Genomic DNA, 22,619 nt, shown 5'->3' on the forward strand with positions numbered 1-22,619 from the left:
ATCATATTTAGGAACATACAGTGTAACAAGAGAGAGGTTTTCAGCCTCATTCCAGTTTCCAAGGTTCAGTGTACAGTATGTACTTAGAAGGCCACGCCAACCACATCCTACTGAATGCACATCCATGATGCTTCTGAATGTGGCTGAAACTGGCCATTGCTTTTTATGGTGGTTTTATTTATTTGATTAAAAGGTAATTTTATTAGAAGCTATATAAATCAAAAGGCATTACAATTTGGAAAAGAAAGAGGTGATAGAAGACCTGAACCATTTGCCCAGTATTCATTATATAAATTGTGTTTATCTTAAAGACTTCATTGTACAGTATCAAGCTAATACAGCATTTCACTCTCAGACCGCTCATTTGTTGTTCCAAGGGTATTTAAAAGTAGGATGTGAGGCAAAACAGACAGACACCCTCTCGACTTTTAAGATTAGGCCCCCTCGAACACCCAGCAGAACTAGTCCAGGACCCGGGGTTTAAGCAAACGGCCGGAACAGCTGAACCGGGGGGGTGGGGATCTGACTGAGGGAAACCCAGCCCGGGAGCAAGGCTGGCACTGGTGGTCAGAAAAAGCTGCAGACAACTCGGGCTCCCTTGGTTGTGGGGCGCTCCTAGGGGAAAAAGTAGAATCCATCAGCCCGGTGGTAGGTGGGCGGCCGCGGCGAGGGGCCTGAGCAGGGACTACCTGATCATCTTGCAGAACATGTGCAGGCTTAAGTCCCAATCCAGTCCAAAATGAAATGTTTTTTTCCCGGTTTAAGAACCCTGTACGGCCCGTCATATGGTGGACGCAGTGAAGTCCTATGGGCATCGTGCCTGACGAAAACAAAATGAGCAGAGTCCAACGACCTTGGAACAAAAGTGTCAGGCAGGCAGTGGTGAACAGGGCCAGGAACAGAAAATGAGTCCCTTGGGGGGCGAAAAGGCAGCACAGAGGTATCGAAACACAGGGGGGGGGCTGGCCGAGGACCAGTTCAGCCGGGGAAACCCCGAGGTCTTCTTTAACCACGCTACGCAATCCCAGCAAAACCCACGGAGGACGGTCGACCAAGTTATCACCTGTTAAGGAAGCCCGGAGCACGGCCTTGAGTGACCGGTGAAACCGCTCGCACATCCTGTTAGCTTGCTGTGATGGTATGCTGTGGTGTGGTGGACCTTGACCCCCAGGCCATCAGCCATGGCAGACCAAAGCTCAGAAACAAACTGGTGGGCCCTGTCAGCATGTCAGCAGGGGATTTCAGCAGGGGAACCGAAACGCGAAACCCACGTTGACAAAAATGCTCTGGCCACCTGGACGCCAGGGGTACCGCCTCCGGCCACCTGGTCATGCGGTCTACCACAGTCAAAAGGTGCGTGAAACCCGGTGACTGTGGCAATGGACCAACCAGGTCCACATGAACGGCCAGGGCGGCCAGTGGAAACGTCGCAAAGCAGGCGTGGACCGCCGTCCCAAATGGGGGTGTCCTCCATTGGACCGCCGTCCCAATGGGGGTGTCCTCCAGCATGAGGCCCGTTTTCATTGACTGAAGGGCAAGGATGTCCGGGTCAGCACGTTGCTCAGCGGCCATGGCAGCGTAGTCGACGCCAACATACGCTGCAGAAACCAACACCCGTGATAGACAGTCAGCGACGTCTATCACGTGATTGGACTTACCATCCAGCTTCCTTGCTGCAACTCATCCTGTCAAACCTGCAGCTCGAAGCCTTCCCTTCACAGTTGAAATGGAGACTTTCTTACTGAGACGACTATTAAGCTGTGCTTGAAGCTGTTGTCCTGTGAGCCACCTATAACACAAGCTGTTAACTCTCAGAAACTTGTCCTCTACTTCTTCCAGTCAGAGTTTGCCCCATTTTGTGAGTAGCACCACTTTCCTAGGCTTGATCAACCTCAACCTTGGTCAACCACTCCAGAACAGCTGTAAATTGTCAATCCATTTTGTGTTCCCTGAAAAAAAGTCTTATTTGTATGATTCTGAAATATACATTATTTTTCAGTTTTGGGTAACCTTGCCTTTTTTTATCCTCTGGCAGTTCAGCACTTACCTTTGTACCATTTCAAGCTATTCATTGGAGTCGAACGACTTAAATTGCAATAAATAACTGGGAAAATTGGGGTGTTCTCAAACTTTTGACCAGTAGTGTATAAACGAAGCCCTAATGATAGCTATCAGCAAAACTCCACATCGTTTTATTGTGTATTTTACTGCAGAACATATCAAAAGCTAAACATCTTCCATTAATAAAATAAATTTAGAGAATTGTGCAACCTTGGAAGCAGGATGTGTTCTCTAAGTGCTTTTTAAAAATAAGTGCTTTTAAAATATTAATATGAACAACTAAATTTCACGTCATTTACTTAGTTTGTCTGTATTTCAAGATAGTCACAATGTTTCATCTTTAAAAAATGTTCAATGAGCTTAAAATTACAGGGGGTGGTTCCATAATTAATCAGATTTGGCCAAATAACACCCAACAATCTACCTTTCCTGTCTTATTGTTTTATGGTGAAAACTTTGCAATGACAGTTTTATTTTTCAGCTTGCCAAGGTTTCAAGGTTGTACCCTTGGGTCCAGTGTGACTGAACAGAGTTGTGTAGAAAAAAAGGGGGTGGGGGGACAAACAAAGCGATATAGGGTAAGTAGGAGAGGGAGAATGAAGCTGCAGAAGGAGACTGCGGCTAAAGTAATGAGCATTAGAAAAGCAGAGTGAAGATGAAAAGACTGTTTTCCATGTTTTATTCATATAGTTTGTTTTTAGCCTGTCGGCTCACATTAAGTCCTGTGCACACACACATACACATCTGTATTTATAAGAGCTTGCTTAATATATAGAAAATGTGCCGCTGAATGGCACTTTACAGGACAAATTGTTTGAATCTTGGTTGGAAGCCACATATAACTGATTATTGAAGTACTTTCTATTTTTCCACTTTATTCTAATAAAACTGAACAGTCATTTTATGCTATGAAATGGATTAAATTGACATATAAAGTGGAAAATTGAGTAAGTGGTACTGATGACTCCGTCTTCCTTGATGTCAGTGTTGTCATTATCTTCACTGGCACAAACATCAAATTCTGTTTAAGTGCACAAAAAAAAAACTTTACAGTGACAAGGATCTTTTGAATTGAAGGAGGAAAATAGAATTTGTAGGGGAAAAAACTGCCTTGTGATTACTTTCTTATGTACAGATAATTTATTTTTTAATTACAGCACTCTATCATATTCACTGTATACTGTAACACAAGAGCATTATTAATTATTTTTTGATGCACAGATTTAAAAGACCTACGTATCAAAGAGAAAAATGCATTCTTTTGTGGAAACACTAATAGGTTCAAATTAGTATCACATGCTGACCAGCAGGTGAATAAGACTAAAACCAAAACACCACGAGTTGGCAAACTTGTTTTATTTTTTCATTGTTACTTTATGCTCTTTTATATCTTCTCTGCTTCCCTCAAGGCTGCCCTTCCCTGAATATATTCCCCCCAGATGTTTCTTCCAGTTAAAAAGCAAGTTATTCCTTTTCACAGTCGCAAAGTTATTGGTATGAAGTATTAAAAACAGATAAAAGATTTTAAAAAAATATAAAAGAAAAAATCAGATAAGTGCTGTTTTAAATTGGTGCTATATACATAAAACTGAAATGCATTTGTCTGAACTCCAGATGAAGCAAAATGCAATGTTATTATGTCAAAATATAAAAAATGTGATACATTTTGTTCACTTTGAGTCAAATCATCAGTGTTAGTGGCATTCAATAGTGGCATTCTCATCATTTATATTTATATTTGTGTTTTTAATTAAGCAGGCTAAAACAAAAGCCTTTACTCTCATTTTTACACCCTACTTTGTGTCTTACAGTATCTTCAGTGTTGGACAAGCTACTTTGAAAAAGTAATTAATTATAGTTACTAGTTACTTCTTCAAAAAAGTAACTGAGTTACAATATTCTAAAAGTAATTAATTACTTGAAAAGTAACTATTGCATTACTTTAAAAAAAACCCAAAAAAAACGTTTAACCCTCTGGGGTCCAGGGTATAATTGGCCATTTTGAACTACTTTTGATTTTCCCTCCACATTTCACCTTTAAAAACTATTTACTTTGCCTTGTTTGGTATCATCCTTTTCAGCACAACCTTACGTTGTACGTAAAATCACACAAAAAACATAAAATCAGAGTAGAAAAAGTTAGATTTTTTACTGAAACCACCACAAACATGTTTAATGAATCATATTTCACAACTTTAAATGCAAATATAAATTGTCAATTTTAAAATCCTATGCACAAGTTTTGCAAACAACAAATGAATCCATTTACCTTTTACCTTGATTTTTTAAAATAACCATTTCAAACTATTTACAGAACAATCAGCTGTTCTGCATTCAATAAGATGCCACACAAACTATTTGTGCCACTCCAAAAAATTAATTTCTGTCCACTATAAAGGAGAACATCACAGCCTGATACCTCACTCTAGTTTCTACCTGGAGACAGCAGTCGCCTCATTGTTCAGACGCCCTTAATTTGAGGCGTGCACATTCGCACCTCGACGCGTGTCTAACACAAATCAATCGCGCATCAAAATATGCAAAGAAATTACTAAACTTCATGAGTGTATGCACTCACTCCAAGAACCGTATAATTATAAATATGAGCGTGGTGAAAGTTGGGCAGCACGCTAACATATTTTGTCCACTCTGTGTGCTCGTAAGGGTCTAACCCTTTCACTCCTTTGATTTTTTTCCTCGTATCTTTTCTTTGATTTTTCATCAAGTCTGTCTTTGTACGGACCGGCATTGTTCTCCTTCGTTTTGTACATTCCTTTTTTGGGGGGGCAAAGAAAAAGCAAGAAGGTATTGGAACCGGAGAATTAACATTTTAAAAAGGACCCAGCTGCTCTCCAGAGCAGGAACAAGGCTGAGGAGGAAATGTTCCGTTGGAGACTGGCGTGGCCTCTTCAGGGACACCAGGATGGCCAGCTCCACCGCCGATGCACCGTCCCGGGACCCGTCCCGGGACCCGTCCCTCATCTGCCTCGGAGCTGTCCTCCTCTGTGGGCCTGTAAAACAAGGCTGCTACTAGATTTTCATTTTCAACATTTTCACCTGTGGGTGCAGCAGCAGGAGCAACAGGGGATGCTCTGCTGCAGAATCAGTTGGTTCTATCAAGACAATATTAAATGTTAACAGTTTGAAAACAATAATCATAGAGAAAGTATATACAGTGGTCCCTCCTTTACTGCAGCAGGGGTTCTCAGAATAACTAGCCCCTCACCACACACTTTATACACTTTTTCCCCACACACATGAACATTATTCACAGTTCTTACAAGTTGATTCTCAAAGTGCAAACCTTTGTAGATTGCAAGACGAAAAAGTATTACTATGCCGCGTTTTGTCTTCATCTGCCTGCCACTCGTGTGCCTTTTTCCCTCGTGGTGCAGGTGTGTATTTATAATGAAGGTCATAGTTATGGGTGTTTTTGTGCTATTTTTTCTATTGAACGTGATGGTTATCAAAACCAAACATGATAAATTTGGCAAGCGCAGGAGACACTGCACAGAGCAGATTTGTCAATCAGGCTGCAGAATGCAATGCTGTACTGTGCAATAAAAAATCAACGAAAAAGCGAAGCAGTGACGGATGAACAGCGGGACCAATGTGTGCTGTTTATTAATAAACAAAGTATATTCCTATATAACAACACGCATAAAAGCAGAACGGTATTTGTACATCAGTGGGAAAATAGCAGTGGCTTGCTAGCTTTTGTGCGGCTTCCCCGAGTCAGTCAAAACTTTCAAAAGAGAAATGAATGAACTTACCAGGTTGCCCGATCTCTTCACATATCTTCCTCCAAGCTCGGTCCTCGTCTCGGTACACAAAGCAGCTCCGGGTTGTTTGCTACAGCGTTGATTAGCCTTTCCTCCATATTGAATGAAGAATGAAGGGCTTTGACCTAGGTCAGAGCCACGTCACCAGGCTCCTGATTGGTTGTTGTGGCGCGAATTGACGCTGGAGTTCAGATTTTTCCAACTCGAGCGGCTGACGCGATACCCACGTATGCACAAAATGCAACACGAAAACTGACGCGCGTGGTTTTATTCGGGATTCAAACGCGACAGATGCGCTACACTGACGCGCATTTTCGTGAGCAAATCTGCTTCCGAATTAGGGGTGGGTTTTAATAATCGATTCATCGATTAAAATCGATTCTGGCTTGGATAACGTGACATCGATTCATTAAAATCCTGAATTTTTTTTAAAATATACAGTAAATGTATTTTGCCCAAAATTCCAGAATCTCAGGTGAAACGTCACAACTGTAACGTCAGAGGTAATGTTCATATGTTGATTAATGGTTTTCTTTCGTTTTTGATGTACTGCAGAATATTTTTATAAAATCCCAGGCCAGGAAAATCACCTTCATGTTTTTCTGTGTTTTATCTTCAGCTACTTTGACACAAAGGCATATGCTGTGATGCTCACACCTTTGATAAAGTCTCGAAAGTGTCAGCTTCCTTTTTATAGATACAAAAATATGTAAATGTAATGATCTGAATTATAATATTTCTGACTGAGGCAAAATTTCCCCCGATTCAAACTGAATCGAATTGAATTGAATCGATTCAGGACCTTGTGAATCTGAGTCTAATCAATTCTGGAAATCAGTGACGATACCCAGCCCTAATAACAATGTCAGTCATACAAGATCATGTGCAACATAAAGCTACACACAAACAACAGTTGCACCATAGCATACATAAGTGTGCATCAACTAATTACAGTGAAGCAGCTATAAATTAGTGCTTGCTTGTTTGGGTGAAAGCCTCCTCAAACGCTGTGTGCCAATTAATATTTGAAACAGCCTCTTCTAAATCTGCCTCCATGCAATAATTTTGGGTATTAAGGTTTTTTTAAAGAATAGATGTAGCCCAGCAGTATTAATGAAATCAATTGCAGTTCTCTGAAATAATTACCTCTAAAGGGGAGGATGAAAGCACAGAAATGCCTTTATATACAAAAAGTACTACTACTACTACTACTACTCAAGAACTGTTCAGATTTCTGTTTATTTATTTATTCTTACAGGTGCAAACATGTATGAATAATACCATACACCACAGCATTTGTAGACTAAGCAGTCTGCTTATGCAGTGCTTGTTCCTAATTGGGCTTTTAATAACATCATGGTCGGATTCTTTACACCAACAATGTAAGGGGTTTATTCTGTTGACATCACAGCTTTGGAAAGTTGACATTTCTGTCAAATCTCATGAAATGCTGTCAGATGCATTGATCTAACACTTCCCAGCATTTTATTAACGTCAAATGTTATCACCTAATGACTGTCATTAATTCTAATGTCTTTAGTTATATATAACACCCTCTTGTACCAAGTCATAGACAAGATGATGCGTCGCTTTCTGGCCTGATCAGTTTTTAATAAGCAGAAATTGTTTTTATTCTAATTTCTTTCAAGTAGTTTTAAAGCTTTAAAAACTGAATTAAACTGAACTCATCTCTCCAAGGTAAAATCATCTGATTTATACTAAAACCACAGTTTTTACTTGTTTCAAATTTTGTTACCCTTACAGAGATGGAAGTGGAAATACTCATTTTCATGTATCTGTACATTGAGTTTTTTTATTTATTTCATTTTTCTGAGCCCTGCGACAGTCTGGCGACCTGTCCAGGGTGTACCCTGCATCCCCCCCACAACCCCGAAAATGACAAGCGGCAGAGAATGGATGGGTGAATGTTTTTTTCTGACATCTTTTCATTTTCACTCATTTCCACTAGAAATTTAAAAGTTACGTGTTTTGAGCAGATGTCTGTAGCATTAATGATGTGTTGCTGAAGTTATGTTGTTTTAAACAGATGCACTTTGCTGCAGAGCAGGACGGTTGTGGTCAATGTTAGATTGCATCAAGGGTAGCAGACATCGATATAAATTTGAGCTGATGATTCCCTCACCGAATTCTGCCTTTACTAGATTTATACTGTCTTTATACTGGGGTTAGAAATCAGACATGGCAGCTCATGTAACATCTGCTTCATTTTTGCAGAATTCAGTTGTGTATTGAATGTCAGTTGAGACTCTTACAGGAGAAGCAATAGACCTCTGCTGATCACACCCTGTACACACAATCTTCTGGAATAAACAATCAAAATTAGTGTATCTTATTTAACTTGTGACTCATACCCACCACTCCATCCCTGCAATAAATCTTAAGTTTTACACACCTGATAATCACTCATTAATCTCTGACTACTCATTTTGCTATTTATCTGTGGATGTAGTGACCAATCTACAGGGTGGGCCATTTATATGGATACACTGTAATAAAATGGGAATGGTTGGTGATATTAAAGTCCTGTTTGTGGCACATTAGTATATGTGAGGGGGCAAACTCCTCAAGATGGGTGGTGACCATGGTGGCCATTTAGAAGTCGGCCATCTTGGATACAACTTTTGTTTTTTCAATAGGAAGAGGGCCATGTGACACATCAAACCTATTGGTAATGTTACAAGAAAAACAATGGTGTGCTTGGTTTCAACGTAACATTAATATCATCAACCATTCCCATGTTATTACGGTGTACCTATATAAATGGCCCACCCTGTACAATGTAGACAACAGCAAATAGAGCTAGGCTTTTTTTTTGTTTTGTTTTTTTAAATCCCCCTTGGGTTTTTTTTCTGCGTGTGTTTTACAGGTTTAAGATGAGTACATTTATAAGAATTTGAATTTAATTTGAAAAAAGTTTGCATTGTATTAATATTGTTATTTTATATATTATGATTTATATTTATATGGCAGGTTAGCTTCAGAGGTTCAGTTAGCTATGCACGAAAATAGCTGATGGGGGAGCTTCTTTTTAGGTTTATACTTAAATTTCAGAGCCTTAACATTTTTTTCAGTTTTACTTTTATATTTTTAAATATGAGTACTTCTATTTAACTTTTTAGTTTTTTTAGTTTTTTTTAAAAAACTTTTTACCACCTCAGATTCATTACATTACTGTCAAGGCAGCACCACCTAAATGAGGGGATAACATTCTGCTGAGCCACGGTAGCAGATGAGGTGGCCTATGGGGCTTTGGAGCGTGATGTCACAGGAGGGGGCGTGGCCGCCGAAGCGCCATTTTAGCAGGCCAAACAAAGGGCTAAAGGAGCGAAAGCATCAGCAATGGTTCGCACTTGCTGTGTTGTCGGTTGTTAGATTGCACAATTGGGAAGGGAACAAGTTGGAAAATGGGCTCTCTTTTTATTGTTTCCCCACCTGGAAGCAACGTGAGGGAGCTCATGTATCAGATGTTACCAAAAGCAGGCGTCTAGCCTGGATAGCAGCTGTGAGACGAGCTGATATCCAGTTCTCTACCATCCAGAGATATCTGTTAGTGTGCTCATTTTCATTCAGGTAAGTTCTAAATAAGTTCATATTACTCTTTATAATCTGTTAGTTTTATTTTCAATGCACTCTGAGGTCATAGCAAATTAGAACAAACATCCTAATGAGTGATTTTGTAGATATGCGTTCTATTTAAAGAGTTGCTAATTGTTTTTCATTATTGCAGCAATGAAATCCAGCCTATCAAATGAATGAAACAAATCCTGACTGGGTTCCAACGCACATGGGGCACTCCGAAACCTCTGCTTCAAACAACATGCTACATACCACCATGCCAATCAGATTCTTCCATGTGAGGGTGAAGAGGTGACCCTTCTGGATAAGATGGTGAAGGTTTGCTGCGTTTTGGTGAACATGTGCCCCAGTGTGTTAGTAAAACCAGGGAAAAATGCTCCTGTTAAATACTCTTAAAAGTTTTGTGCTGTTTATGTAGTGATAAGTTTTCAAAAGAGACAGTAAATTACAGATTGTTTGTAGTGGGTGATATTATTTAAATGCTGTCATGATTTTATGTGAACATTTTGTCATTTGTAAACTATAAACAACATGGATTCTACATTGCTGAAGAGGAGATATCTATCTTATGGCCAACCACTGACTGTATCTTGGTCTTATTACCCAGCAAAACCCAGCATGCAGGTTCATCTGTAACAGTCCTTGTGCCACAGATCAACACGGTTGCTTCTACTTTAAACAGAAGAGCAGTTCCATGGCTGCAGGTCTCTGCGACTCCGGCCATACAGGTGTAGTGGGCGGCTTCAACCTTCCCTGTGATGCTCACAATGACCCATGGCTGCAATGCTGGTTCATTCAGTCATTGAGAGTGCAGTGAAACACACACAGACAAAGTTAATTTAAAGACAAGAACTTTAATGAGCCAAGGCTGACACAAATGTGTTTTATCTACTTTCAAATCTATTTATCATAAATGTAACAAATAAAATGTTTAGAACTTTAGCACATACATGTATTTTTTAAGCTTTTTATGTATCCATCTATAGAATGCTGCATGGTATATTCTAAATCTGCCTGGGTTTTTTTGTTTTGTTTTGGGGGGGTTTTAATCTGCCAGCAAAAAATGAACCTAAAGTATGTAATGCAAGCAAAAAAGTAATGAAGTAATGAAAGCATAAAGTTCGACTTTAAGTGACAATTATGAATCACTTAATATGATTAGGAGATTCTGCACGTCATTAATCAATGTATAAAACCAAAACAGAATGTATTTTTAGTGACACAGGACATAAACACAGAAGCAAGGTGTGTAATTAGGAATATTTATAATAAATATGAATTAATTAGAGCAATTTGTTTAACCATAGAGAATGACTAAGTGCTTCACGACAATGTCACATCAATGCATTAAACTCACTATGTTATCCCTCTAACAGAGCTTCCACATGTTCTCACTGTAATTTCCCCTCATGAATGAATTTATGCTGCACTAATCTGAATGTTCGGAGGGAAATCAAACTCATTTTACTCGCTGTACTCAAGCTGATTTACCTTTGTTTGAATGACGGCGAATTCACAACGTGGAGTCTAAAATTCGCCAAATCTTGTACCCAACCATTGATGAATTGGATGTGCACCTCCAGAGATTTATAATTGCGAAATTGGTTAGCCGTGTATGCGGTGACTGCACAGGTACGAGAATATATCAGGCTAAGTCAATAGCAGTTCGTCTTCAGGGTTTCTACTCCACGGCCGTATTTCATACGGGTCCTCATTTCCAATGCACGCTATTTTTGCAAGTACCGTCTCTTTGCATCTGGACGCAATCTGTCTCTATAACGCCCTTTTTCTTTTGAGCTGCTTTTAAGTATGCTTCATAGCAATCTTCCTTCCAACACAGAGTGTTCGTTTTGATTCGTAGCCTGCTAAGATGGTGCCACGCTCCCACAATGCATCACGGCATAACGTCAACTCCAAAGCCCTATAAGCAATATCGATAGCAACGATAATTGGCTGAATATTTGTAATAACTGTACTTTAACAGAATATTTAAATGTATAAAGAATGTTTACTTTGTTAAGCACATTGAGCTTGAGAATATTAAGTAGTTAAAGGGAGCTCAACTTTAAACATAAAGCCATTAAGCAGTAATATTAATCCTTTTAGTGCTGATGAGGAAAATCTTTTCTGCAAAATATCTATTTTTACTTGTGATTGTTAACAATTTTCCAGTGGTACAGTTTTACGTGTAAGAAAGTGTTTTCATGGTGTTTGTTGCTTTTCCAAAATATATGGTTTGAAAAGTTCCTCCACAGCTATTTTTGATATTATCATACATATTTATTACATATTTATTACATATTTATTTATTTATTTAGCAACACAAGCAATATTATTTTACAATTTATCAGCCAGAAATAAATCCCGGTAGAGTGCAGACCAACAGTACAGGCTGTAAGTTTCATTCTGGTCCAGTTTATTTTGTTAAACTGTTAAACTACATGCCACTGGTGTACATATACAGTAAAGTTAGAAAATTCGCTTCACTTTAGGAGCTTTCTCACACAACAAACAAGTCTTTTTTTTTACATATACACACACACAGCCAATGTGTGCACTCAGAAAGTCAGTCAGGGAGCTCCTCCTTTGACTGTTTGTGGCAACAAATAAATAAATAAAAACTGTCAAATTTCAACTCATGATAAGATGAAGATCTGCTATTGTTAAATCTCAACTCAACATGCTTGTGGGATAGAGCAGCATGTTGGAGACAAAAAAGAAAATCAACACTGACTTTCAAAAACGCCGCTCCCACTCCCCAACATTTGCCTACCTCGGGCATAGTTTACGTTTGCGGCATCAGTGCACCTGTCATATGCTGTACTAGTTTGTGGATCTTCGCGTGAGCTGGAGTTTGACTAGCTGTTTCCCCCCACAGTCTGCAATAAAACCGTTAGAATGGATTTCCATAGGGGTGTGAGCTATGTTTAAAAGACAGATCTTACAAAATAACACCACATACCAACAAAAAAATATTATTATTGATTATTGGACAGGCCTCAGAACACTACTTCCAAGATTTCCATCCATTATTCTGCTTTTTTTTCAGCCAACAATGTGCTGGACTTGTAGTAGGATGCATGATGGACATGGTATCTGTCTGTCACTGGGGCAACACACTGACAGCCATTCACTTACTTTCACACCTGACAGCTTGAGATTTACTAAACCTACATGTATGTAGACTATGTGAGGAAATGGCATACCCTGAGGAAATTCATTGACATCCAAATTCCACAGTGAAAGGTCCCACTCACCTACTGGTTAAAAAAAAGAGTACCTACTGCTACTAAAAATGTAGGATATTCATCCTGGAAGCCAGCAGTTCTTGTCACACATTGTTTAGCCATTCTCACCTGCAGGGGATAAAAATGCCGACACCATACGTCAGGCAAATCTTTACAATTAACAACAGAAAACGATCCAAGTTGCATTTTAATGAAATACAGATTAGGAGAAGGAAATCAGTCTTGTTTATTTCCCCTCATAAATCATACTTATTCATCTTTGTTTCACTGTGTTTCTCCCCATTCACTAAAGCAAAGAGAGCAAATATTATTAATATAGCTACTCTACTAGTATGGGAAAGTTATTATTCATATTTCTGACCAAGAACTGGAGTACCTAGAATTGTGTTCCCATTAGCATATGAACAGTAGGGACAGTTACAGAGAATAGTCGGCCATCAATAAACTTTTTTTTATTAAACTTTAGAAGAAAAATACATTTTAACAGATAAATAACATTATTGCAGGGAACAAACACAAACAGGCTATGCAGTCACACTCAAGAATACTTCATTCTATCTCTGTATACACCTACGCAGCCAAGTTAAAATTATTGTTCAGTTTTTTGCAAATAACTTCACTTTACTTACTTTTCTGTTAGAATAAAATGAAGATACTATCCTGACCAGAGGCAAAAAACACCAAATAAAAAATGTGGCTTTGCATTGTAGATTTGATTGCCATAATATTACATATCACAACCAAATGTCCAGTACACTGAAATTCATTTCTGGAAATTTTCCCAGTTTTTTTTTTTATGATTTTTCTTGTCAAAAAGTGATGGGCACACAGAAACAGTACTAGTTAATCAGAGGACTGTTAGGACCCATTTTAAGTCCAATTTTTACTGGAAAAGTCTGCAAAGTTGCACTTGTTATTTCCAAATGTGATATTTTGCTTTCGGACATACAGACACAGCAGTTCTTCTCCAAGGATTCTGCAGATATTCCTCCTTAAATTAGTCAGAAATGAGCATCTTTTGAAACAGAAAATCATGTTTGTTTGTTTTTTGTTGGATTTTTTTGTTGTTTTTCTGATTAGAAGCCAATTCTGCAGAATTTTTGGCAGCTGTTTCACTTCATAATCTGAGGCACAAACCCAGTTTGGCAGCAGAAAGTGTGAGAGTCTGAGAGAAAACAGACTTCTGTAAGACAGTATTTGAATGACAAGCAAAGGGAGGGTGGCTATCTGCTGACAGACTCTGGTATAATGTCTCCTCTTCTTTTTTCACCTTACCTTTTGCATCTTAAGCCTCCGTGCGTACTTGCCACACTGCCTCAGGATGCTGCAGCACTCTGTGTTGGAAGGAGTGTGTATAGGTGAAGAGACATGGGTGTTTGTGGTTTTGTGCCTGCCCTTTTGTGCTTCTCTGTATGTTGTTGGGCTTGTGTTGAGAGGGTTGCAAGAAGAATGGTGTGGGTGTGTGTGTGTGTGTGTTGGGGGGATTGTGTGGAGGGTTATCTAGTTGCCTCAGCAGCCTCTCGCTGAGCATCTTAGCTTGATAAACAGAGAGATTGGAAGAAGGTTGCAAATGCCTCCAGGAGAGAAATGCTGTGGTATCAAAGCTCTCTCTCACAGTGTTCTCTCTTACACACACAGACACACATATTCACAGATGCAAACAGAAAGCAAAACAAAACATAGACACAAAGGCACACACACACACACACACACACAACTGAGTAGACCTACGAATACACACACACACACACACACATTCTTTAGAGCACACCCACATGCTCTCATGGGTTCTTTATCTGTGAATCCCACCTGACTGGCAAGGGTTTAGTAGAACCTGGCAGACGGACAAACTGGATGATCTGTAGGGCAGAGAGAGACATAGACAGAGAGAAAAGGAAGGACACAGAGGCCAGACGCAGACAGAGACGACAAGTTTTGGATATTCTTTAATGAACCTGAGGCTAAGGCAAAAAAAAAAAACAGATAAGAAAGGTCAAGCAAGGGAAAGAAGCGAGGTGGAGGAGTTTGGAAGTACAGAGCTCAGCAGAGAGCAAGGTGAGAGGCAGAAAGATCAATGACCCAATGAAGAGAAAGGGTCAAAGATGAAAGAGAGAGACAAAATGAAAAAAAAATACGACAGAGTGGGTGAGGCAAAGACGTGTTTGGAAAGGATGAAAAGGTTAGCTGCAGGAAGGAAGTGACAAAAAGATATTCTCTGGAGATGAGGAGAATACATAGTGAGAGATGGTGTGTAGTGTAGCAGATGTCACATAACGAATCACGGGGTCCGGCAATATGGGACAGCAGGATTAAATAACTGGGGGACCCAACCATTTCAGATGAAATAGCTGGGGGGATTTCCTTGCATTCTTCATAAAATGATTACTGTTGTCAGCTCAGTGTGCAAGGAACATCATTTAGAGGAAATCTAGACATTGTTTTCACACTCAGCCTGGCCTGTAACAGCAGATTGTTACGATGGAAATTTAGTGTTTAATTAGCTGTTGGTTTAATTAAACATTTTATTTTTAAAAAGCATGAAAATACTTGCAGAACACATTTACATGCTTGTTAATTGTAAGACACTTGAGCAAATACATTTTTGAAGCTGCAAAAGAGTAAAAATGAGAAAATGTGTGGTAAAGAGAAGGAGAGAACAAGACATTTCTATCATGATGAATAGACAGACAGCAAGAAAGTTCTAGACTACTGGCAAACCTGATTTAATGGAGTTATCAAGTAGCACGTAATAAACTAAATTGTGGTCTTTAACACCACTGCCAATGAGCATGTATTTAAATGTGACTAAGGCTGAAATAGGGCGATCGTGGCAATGGTGGCTCAAAGAGTTGGCAGTCCGTCTTGTAACCCGAAGGTTGCCGGTTCGAGCCCCAGCTTGGACAGTCTCGGTCGTTGTGTCCTTGGGCAAGACACTTCACCTACCGCCTACTGGTGATGGCCAGAGGGGCCGATGGTGTGATATGGCAGCCTCGCTTCTGTCAGTCTGCCCCAGGGCAGCTGTAGCTACAACTGTAGCCTCCACCAGTGTGTGAATGTGAGAGTGAATGAATAGTGGAATTGTACAGCGCCATATAAATGCAATCCATTATTATTAAATAAGTAGTAAGTCTTTAGCAATACAAAATCAAAACACATGATTTCATATTCATAATCTTATAAATAGAGGTTTGAGACACTTTCTTCATATTTGGGTAGATATGAGAACTGCCACGGCGAGTGAGAAGAGCCGTGTGGAAAAGGTAGAGGAGGATCCAAACGCAGGCAGTCGTGAAGGTGATTTATTGAACACGAAATATAGAGAGGCAAACGGCAAAATGGAGAACTAAACTATACTGGGACAACTAAACTACTGAGCACGAACAAGAACACAAACCTGAACATAAAGGAAGGAAGACGATGGTACGTGATGATGACGGCAGGGACCACACGAATGAAACATGGTGGCTACACAGACGGACCAGCAGCTACAAACACAGAAGACACGACTTAAATACACTCAGAGAAACACAGGGAGATTACACACAGCTGGGAGTCATTAACGAGACGAGACAAGAGGTAAAACTGAACACACTCACATGAGACGCAGACCTTCACAATAAAACAGGAACAAGAAACCATCACACTAAGACGCAGACTCGACACAGAGAGACAGACAGAAAATGACGCATGGAACTAGACCTATACTAAGCAGACACAACCGAAGAACAAATCCTAAACACAAATAAACAGAAACATGAAACTCTAATAATAAACATCATAATCATCATCATCATTAACACAACAAGAGAACAAGAAAACAATCCCTGATGCAAAATTAAACCAAAACATAATAAACTCAAAATACTGGGTAGAAACTGACCCAGAACCGTGACAAGAACACATGAAATCTTAGGCTTTGAGATGACTCATTCATCACAATTATTACCCAGAGCACTAATAAAGGTGACCAGCAGTTACACAAAAGCACTGCTGTGAGGTGAAGAACGGCTTATTACTGTTTTTCCAGCTGCAGAGTAGTTTGCTCTAGCCTCATCTCCTCCTCCTATTGGCTAGTAACCCCGCCTCCCCTCACAGTGCCATCACTCTTACTGAATCTGCCTTCTCCTTTTTTTTTCCCTTTTCCATCTCCATCACCTGTACCTCCACCTGTCACTTTCCACTGCCTCTGTTCAGACCTTTTCATGAACTTCACATAGCCTTTCTATTTAGACTGATGAATAACAACAGAAACCGAATGTCTGTTAGTTTTAGCATTTTTAAATATTTATCCACATACAATTTTTAATACAGCACATCAAGAAAAGCAGTTCAGAACAGACAAACAGAAGGAAAGATAATTTAATATTCAATAATCAAAGATTGCAGATGGTGTTGCAAGATTCGAGAAACTTATTATGTGACAGGCAGTGTAGCCATGAATAGAATAGTCGTGTGATGGAAAGAGAAAAATATTGTGAATTAAATTTGTAAAGAAAATAATAGATTTAGTGCTGCCATTTAAAATAGAATCCCATCAATGCTGCTTAATGAATTAAAGCACATCCATGTGCATTAATATGAATTAGCAAATATGTTTAGCAACAAACAAAAAATTACAAATTATGATTTTTATCAACATAATGGGTTTGAATTAGCATATTTGTTGCAAACTGTTTATTATAAATGTGTTAGAAATGTTACAATGTATGTCATTTGTTTTTCACAATATCTTCTTGCAGAGACTAAATTGTGTTTTTGATGATGATGGTGGTGATGGTCTTAATTAAAAACTGAAACCACTGAACATTTGAAGCGCGAGTTTTATCAACATTTAAATCACTACCTTTTGCTAACCTTGACTAACTCAGAATGCAAATTGTTACACCTTTCCTGAAAGCGTCAATGCTTTTTCTCATAACAGTAATCACAAATCTCAATCGTCAGATTGTCAATTACCAAACCAAAAAAAAAAAAATGCTCAGGTCCTCTAGCAGAGGCCTGGGAGCTTGAGGGTCCTGCGCAGTATCTGCTGTTCCTAGGACTGTGTCATGTTTCGGCTGTGTGCAGGCAGGAGAAGGACCCAAACGCAAAACTCACCACACAGGAATTAAACTCAAAAAGCTGCTTTATTGCAGAATGGCACGAAAACTATAACTAAACTAAACTAAACTGGGACATGGATAACTAACACACAGGGCAACACAGCCATGAGGGCGACTACAACACTGACAAAGAGAAACACAGGGCTTATATATATATAGCTGACACTGACAAGCTGTCTACCGGAATGATTTGTGTAATATGGTTTTGATATATAAAACAAAGAAAAAAGAATCAGACGTTTGTTTGCTCCTAAGATCGACAAAACCGGGTATTTTACCAAATTGAAATTGGGACCAAAACAGAACCAGTTATTGTATTGTATTATAGTGGCTAATCATGCGTCTGAATACAATGGGCACCGTATTTCTGAATGTGAGACAACCTTTTATGTTAACCTTTAAAAATATCCTTTTGCATTTAAAAACAAATGAAAAATGAAAAAAGGAAATTGCCTTAGCCTCTCGTATCAGAAGATGCACTTTCATGCTATTTTAAATGTAAACTTTGAGGCTTTCATTTTTAAATGGTTTTGATTTGCATTTTGTGTGACTCGCAGTTTGTTTTAAGGAGAGTGCAATTAATTTTACAGCTACGCCATGCATGTCTGTCAGAGACTGATGCACACAGAGACTTGGAAGAAGAAAAATGTTTGACTATAACAAGGCGGCCTGGCTGGGGGGAGTGAGGTGGAGATAAAGTATTTGTTAACCAGCAAGCACAGCTCAGTTAAAACAAGGCAGATAGTGGCTGTAATCAAAGTCTGCGTTTGTGTGTGAGCATGTAAGCAGCAGCGGGTAATTACTTGACAATATTTCTCTTTGACTTGAAGTGTCACTATGAGCCCTGTGAGAACAAAAAACAAACAAACACTGAAATGGTAATGACTGCAACACTCTTGGACATTAAACGCATACCAAGGACACAGGTAAAATGATAAAGACTCCCAAAACGTCCTAGTGGAAGTCTGGGTTAAATGTGACCTGAATTTACAAAGACTTCACACTGCTTTTAAACCATTCACGGCACGAAGATCCCAAACTCTGTGTTTGAAATTAATGAATTGCGTGTTTTTTTTCTCTGTGTTTGTTTTTTGTGTTGTTTTTTGTAAAATGTGAAGTGGACCCTGACAGAAAATGAATCTGAAAATACAAATATCAATAAACACTTATGATGAATAGTTGTTTTTAGGAGTTATCACAGTGGTGTCTTTTTGTGCGCAGTAACTCAAATCTTGCAGGTAATATAGACTCTCAGTTTAGAGGGTGAGGAGAATGGATTTGAGTCATACATGGACTATCAGGTTTGAGATATACATGTTCAAACATGGTTTCAGACGTTAATGTCTGAAAAAAATGGTCTAAGTATGGGTCGACGGAGTATTTTTCAAATTAAAATAAAAAATTCACAGCAATCATTGTGTCCAAACTGTGTACCATAGGTATTATAGTCGACTAAAACTAAAATTAAATGTAAATAAAAACATTTTAGTTAACTAAAATGTAAAATCTGATGGAAATCTCTGCTGCTACAAAGACAATGAGAAATCCACTTTACTCTTTACTCATTGGTCAGATGGATAACGACTTAGTTATTAATGACCATCAAGCACTGAGCCAAAGCCATGGTATAAACAGTATATTGTATTTATTATTTATTCTTTTAGAATTCTGTAGAAACCCTTCTTTACAATCTGTAAAATATTTGTTAGTGTTTTGACATAAAAAGAAATAATTTTGCAAGTTAGATAATGCCCCACAGGTTTATTGATCCTGCAGTGAAGGACCTGATCACCATCAATCGATTTAGCAAAAAGTACATGCCTGTAATACTCTGAGATCACTTGAAAGCAGAAATTAGATTAAGGGACCTAAAAATATTTAAATATGGTTGATGATGGTATAGGTTAAATGCAACCTTTAACAAAATGTACTACGTGTTTAAAAGCGTTGTTTTATTTCGTGCAAGTCTGTCGTAACCTGCTAACACTTTAAAATATCTTAACAGAGAGGATACAAAACATACATTTTTGTATTTTACTGATTTTGAAGTGATTCCTGCTGAAGTAAATGCAATAAAACAAATTCTTAACAAACAAGACTCTACGAGACCCATCTACACATTTATAGCTTTACGAACAATCATTCTTCAGTCTGTGCATGGTGTAAATAAAAGTCTGAGTTTTATTATAAAACATGCAGACATTTGTTCATACCATCGCAAAAATACTTGAAATACTAGTCTGCCAGCACATAATGGGATATTAAACAAAACATGTCAGTTTTTTTCTCTTTTAAAACAGAACAAATCACAAATAAATATTCTGTCACTGCTATGTGCCTTCGGTCACTGAGTGGGAACAAGTTGGTGAGCAAAGTCAAATTGCCTTTACAAATCACAGTGTGAGTGTGAGAGACAGCCCAGCAAGACTCGGCAGTCTCTTGCTTTGGAAAACGCCACTGAAGTTCAAGACTTTGAAATAAATGCACTAAAGAAACTTCTGTGATAATACAGCTGAAGATCCTTTCAGTTTTATTTATCTTCATGCTGTGAGCATTCTCTTCAAAAAAAGAGCTTTTTGTTGGATTGTCGTCACACAGCAGAAACAGATTAATCGTCTAGTAAGGACAGAGATAATCTCTGCAAGCAAGCCTGTGATACTTGTGAGATCTGTTACCATGATTGATATATTCAAGATTAATGTGCCTTGTGCTTTTTCGTTAGATATTCATATTGCAAATATGCCATTATGCCACTTGAAAGGAACACTTAAAAGAGCAGATGATCTGGGAATGTTCTGTTTGGGTGTTTTCACACTAACAGTAAGGCTGTGCACACTTTGATCAGTGAGTGATTAAAAGATTAATTCAGTACTTGGAGAAAATTGTGTGCATCAATTTAGCTTTGTGCTAAAAAATATTCCTTTGTTCAGACTTTCCATGTTTTCTTTTTAAACCATTCCCAGTGTGCAAAAAGATCGTTATCCTTTTTGGAAGATCTGCTTCTTCAGCTTTCCAACAGATGGCCTTATTTTATGTTCAAGCACTCTTTGATATGATTTAAAATGTAACGTTGAATCAATGACTGCAAGCTGCTGAGTCCCTGAAGCTCTGAAGAAAACTTGAACCATAACATTTTTGAAGAACTTACTTTACAGTTAATATGAGCGTCTCCTCCTAAAAAGCAACCTTCGGCCTGAACCAAATGTATCTGCTGTGGCCATCCAAGTCTATATTTGATTTATTTTCGAGTAGCAAATTATTCCAAAAAATAAATAAACTTGAGACATAAAACTCTGTATATTTACAAACAAAACTCTGTGCGCACACAAAGGCACTCACGTCGCATCTTAGAGACATTTAAACCATTTAATTATAACAAAAATTGTCTTTATTCTTTCTTTCTGATAGAGCACTCTTGAAAATACATGTATAATGCATATTTCCATTTCAAGGTTTTTTTTTAAATACTTGTAGGAAATATGGGAGTGACTCAATAACATGATTGTTAACAGGAGTTTGTGTCTCACCTGGTATATTTTTTCCTTTCATTGTTACATTTACTTTTCAGTTTGGTTCGTTTTAGGAACAAGTAGAGTTCGAAACAAAAATATGTTTTGGGTTCAAATCCACCAAAGAGAGTTTTACAGGTAAAAACTTTACAAAACTATTTCTGCACCTTTCAAAGGAACTGACACATCTATGTAAGTATGGAAGAGAAATTAATTACTAGAATAGTGATCCAGCTGACACAATCCCACATTTATTGAGATGATATATATATAAGCAACAGAAATTTCACATGACAATGCATTACAGCAGACTTTCTGTGTGTCTAATGTTAGCTAATATAACTAATAAAATTCAGTGTCAAACTGCCTTCCAAGCTGCAAAAAAACTACAGCAACAGTACAACTTTAGTTTTGGTTTTTAGATGATTAATTAAAGAAATTGAGGGTCTCTCACAAGTTTAGATACTGTTTCTCTTGGCCGTCTCAGCCTACAAAAGGTTGTTATGTCGATCATATAAATTAAATAACTGATAGATCACAGCAGCATATAAATAAGTTGTAGCTCTCCTGCTGTGAGGGGAGGTAGTACAGCCTAAAGAGAAAATCCCATGAAATGTTTTTGCAGCACTGCATTGACACAAGAAGAAATACCAAAGTGATCCAGCACAACTTCTAGCCTTGAGAAATTTGAAGCACACAACAAAAAACTAAAGAAAATAAAAAATGCTCAACCAAAGGCAACAAACTGGATATTTTTTGTCGTGGAGTGCAGTGTTCAGGTTTACTCCTTTGATAAAGGGAAAGGAAAATAATGGTGTGTACACATGGGAAACCAAAAGCGCCATGGTTACATAGAAAGACAGTGAGCACTGTGAAGGACACCAGACGATGGGGACACGCCGGCTCATAACTGCGTATATATGGTAAATGGCCTGCATTTGTATAGCGCTTTACTCAGTCCCTAAGGACCCCAAAGCGCTTTACACTGCATTCAGTCATCCACCCATTCACACACAGTGGCGATAGCAAGCTACATTGTAGGCACAGCTGCCCTGGGGCGCACTGACAGAGGCGAGGCTGCCGGACACTGGCGCCACCGGGCCCTCTGACCACCACCAGTAGGCAAACATGGGGTTAGTATTTTGCCCAAGGATATTTGGCATGCAGCCAGGAGGCAGCCTGGGATCGAACCACCGACCTTCTGATTAGTGGCTGACCTGCTCTGCCACCTGAGCTACAGCCACCCCATTATACAGTCTGAATGTCTGCCCTCCCTACTCTGAACAAAGCTGAGCATCTGAGTGGCAGCTTCCCTTTAGA

At 38.8% G+C, this 22,619-nt stretch overlaps 1 protein-coding gene across 1 annotated transcript in view; it reads left to right on the top strand.

Moving 5' to 3' along the window:
• The first annotated feature begins 4,984 nt into the window (after nt 1-4,984).
• Nucleotides 4,985-22,619, top strand: part of LOC102206054 (neural-cadherin-like) — a 366,907-nt gene continuing 349,272 nt past the window's right edge. Inside the window, exon 1 of the mRNA XM_005726436.2 lies at nt 4,985-5,074. Coding sequence (XP_005726493.2) covers nt 4,985-5,074 — 90 coding nt within the window. The remainder of the gene's footprint in view (nt 5,075-22,619) is intronic.

This window comes from Pundamilia nyererei, unplaced genomic scaffold, assembly GCF_000239375.1.
Source record: "Pundamilia nyererei isolate P.nyererei 1_Seehausen unplaced genomic scaffold, PunNye1.0 scaffold00019, whole genome shotgun sequence".
NCBI classification, from domain to species: Eukaryota; Metazoa; Chordata; class Actinopteri; order Cichliformes; family Cichlidae; genus Pundamilia; species Pundamilia nyererei.